We start from the raw sequence: 4,838 nt of genomic DNA on the forward strand, positions 1-4,838 counted from the left end.
ATAAGTTACCACATGCATTTGTTGCCAAGATGGTTGTATCTACCATGAACAGGGCAAGATTGAACTTTCAAAATGCTAGAGGAGTACTAGAGGTCAAAGGAGAAGGCAAGACTTGAACATGCTCAAATCAACATGCATCGAAGAGAGTACAGGCCCAAGGATTGAGTTTGCATCTTGACACAACAACAATGCACTTTTTGACCCAACGAGAAGGGATGGGACCACACATTACTGTCTTTCAAAGGTCTTCAAAATCAAGAGAGTGGTTCATTGCTACTGACACAATGCCAAGTACTGGCTGGTGAACAACCCTATAGCTCTCACCGCCAACGAACTTTCAATTTAGCATAATGTGGAAACACACAACGATCAAGGAGCACATTGTTTTTTAATCTTAATTTCAGTCTATTATGCTCATTGTGTTTTAAATGTGTATTTGAGTGCATCTATTCATATCATGATGCGCCAATGTGACCACTTTGACATCATTGAGTAGATGTTTGCGTCCCAATTTCCCATCTAATCCTCCTTTTTAAGGCCCCAGTCTCCCTGGATGAACCGAGATGCTACACCCATTAAGATGTTTGAATCCCAACGTACCAAGTAATTCTCCTTTTCAAGGCAGTTTGACAATGGCAATTGAAAAGAACTTCAAGACTCGGGAATTGTCCATAAACCACATCCAACTAAAACCTAGTGTTACGTTTACACAGCGCTGCTCAACCTATCCTACTCACATTTCAACAGTTCATATTATATATATATATATATATAAAAACCCAACTTCTTAATCAAACTGTCACACTTGTAAGCTCCCATGTCCATGCACCATCAAAGACAAACCAATCAAATCATAAGAAATTTTCCCTCTACCAAGCTTGCCATCTGTGCTCTATAAAAAACATTTGTAAAGTATCACCTATGTCATATTGCACTAGCTAGTGCAATAAAACCAAAAATTATTGGACAGTGTTGCTATTTATAGTTTGCAGACACAGTTGGGATAACCCACTCTGGTATTGAAAATGCACATGAATTTTGGCCATGTTATGCCCTCATTGTGTTAACTTGGAAGCACTAGCATTTGAACAAAGCTTGAGTGGTTGCTGTATAAACAAAGCCTTCAAACAATGGACCTCACTAGTTCTCCTCCAAGCAAGCACCCAACTGCGAAAGCTTCTGTCGTCGGATGTAGTTGTTGTTCACCATGTCTTTGAGTTGATCTACCTCTGTTTTGAGAGCTGCATTCCTTGCATGGCAACGCTCTGCATAGCCCGCCACTCCTTCCAACACAGCATAAAGCTTAGATGTTTCTTGTTGAAGTTCGTGTTCACATGAAGCTTCCAACTGCTCATGCTCCCTCTTGGCCCTCTGCACACATGCCGATTTCACATTATCACAGTACCAGGTTTGCAAAAAGGTGAGAAAAAGTAAAAACAGTTCAAGCTATTTGAATGGACTCAATGCAGACAAATGTACAATGGTAACCTCATAAGAAGGCACTTACACGGCTTCCAGGCATCAAGATTCCACATCCATTAGGCATATCATAAGAATCCACTCACATACATATCATAAGAATCCACTCACATACAACATAAGGATCCACTCACATACATGCAATAAGAACATGACAGCATCAAAGATTCAACATCATCATGCATAGCATAAACTTCATGCCCTGATATCCCTACTCACATCATCAGCACCCAAGAGAAAGGTGCAGATTTATGTATCAAGATGTGTCAGATATTTGTTATCATAAAAAAAGTAGATACGAATTTTCTATAAAAAAAAAGTAGTTGATATCACCTCGTATCTTTCTGCACCTTCGAGCTCGAGTGCTTTGAGCTTCTCCTGGTCTTCCTCTACTTGTGTCCGAACCTTGTATGTAGCAGATTGAATGGACTCTAATTTTTCCTGTCCCTTCTTGCAAACGGCTTCAAGCTGGTTTCCCCAACATTGCTTGATTAGCATCATTAAAGCTAGAGAAATGCCTTAATTGAAAGACAAATGAAAACACAACTTTCAATATAAGCAAAGTGGAAAGCCACTAAGAATTCACAAGAGTTCCAAAACAAACCTCCTTCATTTTTGCTTCCAACTGTGCATTACTGGCTTGCTTTTCTTGTAATGTGTCTTCCTTCGAGTTTATCTCTTTCAAAAGATCAATGGATTCTTTCCACTTGTCCCTTGTGCTTTTCTCGGTGTCCTCTAGCAGGGCAGCCAACTGTGGCCTTACAAACTGCTTGATGTCGACCCCTATGAGATCCTGTGCAGTTTCTCCTCTAGGATTCAAATGGATCTCAAAAGGATTTCCTGCAGTGTTACTGGTGTCTGAATTTGACACCTTCACCCTGAGACCAGAATCCCGGATTCATCATTGTGATGCCAAAGACACAAATTTTGTGACAAAACCATGTAACTCTTAACATAATCTGATACATCATCAACCAACCATTAAACAATCACTTTATGATGTTCTACTATTTAAGAGCAGCTGAATAGTTACCTCCTCATTGTGTGGTTACACTCAAGAGCAACACTCTCAAGCTTCTTGAGTTTTTTGGATGCCAGCACCTCCAAGTCCCATGTTTCTTTCTCCTTCTCTTTCCTTGATGTTGAAGCAGACTGCAAATCTTCCTCAACACTCCGCAATTCTCTTGTCATCTTATCAAAGTCTTCCACATTGACTGTCTGCACAGCAACGCGCTGTGCCAAAGCCTGGTTCTCTGTGGCAATCATAGCCAATTCAGCTTTCTTCGATTCAAGTTGCTGCTTATGCTGCTCCACCTTCTTCTCCAGGTTTGCTTTATGTGAACTCAGGTTCTGGATGAGGGCATTAAACTTGCCCACATCAGACAGTAACATTGATTTCTTGGTTTCAAGAGCAGCAAGAGGGCTAGGCGCTGACTTGAGGGCCTGAAGTTTGGCATCAAGCTCTGTGATTTGCTGCGCTATTTGCTCGGCATCCTTTCGAGCTTCCTCTGTTAATTCAGAAATGTGGCTCTGCATTTGCTCATCAAGCACATTGCAGGAGTCGTCATCCCCTTGCAAGAAACACCCATAGCTTTGAGCGACATACTCAAAGATGAAGTCAGATGCCCCCCCGCTTTCTGCTTTCACGTTTGCCTCTTTCTCATTGCAGTTGAGGAGGTCAACAAGCCATGTGAGAGCTGCAAGCAGGTTAGGCCATGAATGGGGTGAGCCTGCAGCATATAGTGCACTTTTGCTTATCTGGAAGGGATAGGCAAGCATTCTGAAGAAGAGAGGAACATCATCTTCAAGCTTGATTAGGTGGTATGTGGGGTCGACCTGGCAAAACAGGAACTCGATCATGTTCTGGATATCTTTACCAGAAGGCAGCAGTTTTGGGGAGATGGAGAAGCTGTAACCATGAGTGGTGAGATATTCCACAAGGCGGCGCATGCTCACGGTCTGGAAACCCTTGTCATTGATGGGCCTAGGGTCTGCTCGAGGTTGAGGTCCTTTGCCATACGCTACAGAAGAGCGGCGAGAGAGGCTAGGTCTCCCTGCGGTGGCAAGTGAGAGCTTTGAAGGAGGTGCATTGCGAGGCCTGGCGGATACCCCTCGGCCCGCCATCCTTACTGCTGCTTGAGTTAGCTTTGAAAAAAAAATGACCTTTACCTGTATGCTGGGACCCTTAAGCTCTTTAGCCTGTATCCTTTACTTGTATGTGAGAAACCCTAATCGTTTGCATACAGAAAACTACTGTATGATGCCAAAGACCACGGATCCACAAAACCATAATTTTCCGTGTAGAGAAGCATACCAGAAACCCTGGCACGATGAAACCCTAAATTTCTGTGCATAGCAAAATCCCGGATGCCAGCAACTATAGCGTCACGAAACCCTAAGTTCATGAGCACAGGAAATTCGTGTATGCCAGAAACCCTCGAGCCATTCTGTTCACAGAAGCCCTATCACCACAAAAATCATATCATCGTAAATGTCAATTGTGCAAAAAGAGTGATATGGAGTGTATATGCCATGAAGCCCTAGAAACAGCAAACCCAAAGGGCCGTAGAACCAGAAAGACTCTGCAGTAAACCCTAGAACCATCGAATATTAAGTTCAAATGAGAGCAAGGAATATGTACCTCTGCGCTAGCAGCAGGAAAGCGTGGCCTAAAAACAAAAGACTTCTACTGCCTGCTGCTAGCCTGTTGCTGCTGATGAAAAGAGAGGTGTGGAATTGGGCGGGAATTTCTATTCAAATTAGAAATAGCGTAAAGGTGTTTGGCTAAACACCTTTACGCTAAACACTTCAAATTAGAAATAGCTATCCCCATAAAATATAACTATAGTCTTTAGCTAAAGGTTGCAGTGGTTGTACAAACATGACAACAATTACGATGAAGCCTTTTGGTAACCAAAAAGAACCTTGAAAACTTGATTAGACAACCCCATTCAAAGACACCAATCGCAAACTCTCGATGCCTTGCACACGAGGTGAAGAGAAGAGAAACGCAAGGGTTCAATGTCTAGGTTGTGGTGGATAGCCCAGCAAGCAACTGCCAAGCCAACCCCTTCTTGTGAGGAAGCTAAGGGCTTCAATCTTGCCACTAACAGTGTCACTCCACTAGTGATTCTTTGATTTGGTGAGGAGTGAAGGGGGAAGGAGCTATGGAGAGCGTGCAAGAGGGTGAGAGGAGGGAGAGCGTGCAAGAGGGTGAGAGGAGGGAGAGAGGGAGTGATGGAGAGGATGATGTAGATAGAGAGAAGCAAATAGCATCCACCTCTTGATATGTTCATCTTTGAAAGAGTATGAAACACCCCAAGTAAGAAGGCTTACCTCTTTGTCTGCCCAAGATCAAT

The 4,838-nt window shown here is 43.0% G+C and overlaps 1 protein-coding gene across 1 annotated transcript; it reads right to left on the reverse strand.

The window, feature by feature from the left end:
• Nucleotides 1–848: 848 nt before the first annotated feature.
• On the reverse strand, nucleotides 849–4,312 carry LOC147629390 (kinetochore protein NDC80 homolog). The gene is made up of 5 exons (XM_086812628.1): nucleotides 4,121–4,312; nucleotides 2,513–3,941; nucleotides 2,084–2,357; nucleotides 1,813–1,947; nucleotides 849–1,371 (listed from the first exon to the last, which is right to left on the reverse strand). The coding sequence occupies exons 2-5, from the start codon at nucleotides 3,601–3,603 to the stop codon at nucleotides 1,141–1,143; spliced, it is 1,731 nt and encodes a 576-aa protein (XP_086668754.1). The 5' UTR covers nucleotides 3,604–3,941; nucleotides 4,121–4,312; the 3' UTR covers nucleotides 849–1,140.
• Nucleotides 4,313–4,838: the final 526 nt, after the last annotated feature.

Source organism: Cibotium barometz, chromosome 18 (genome assembly GCF_041138505.1).
Source record: "Cibotium barometz isolate CiBa-2024 chromosome 18, ASM4113850v1, whole genome shotgun sequence".
Classification (NCBI taxonomy): Eukaryota; Viridiplantae; Streptophyta; class Polypodiopsida; order Cyatheales; family Cibotiaceae; genus Cibotium; species Cibotium barometz.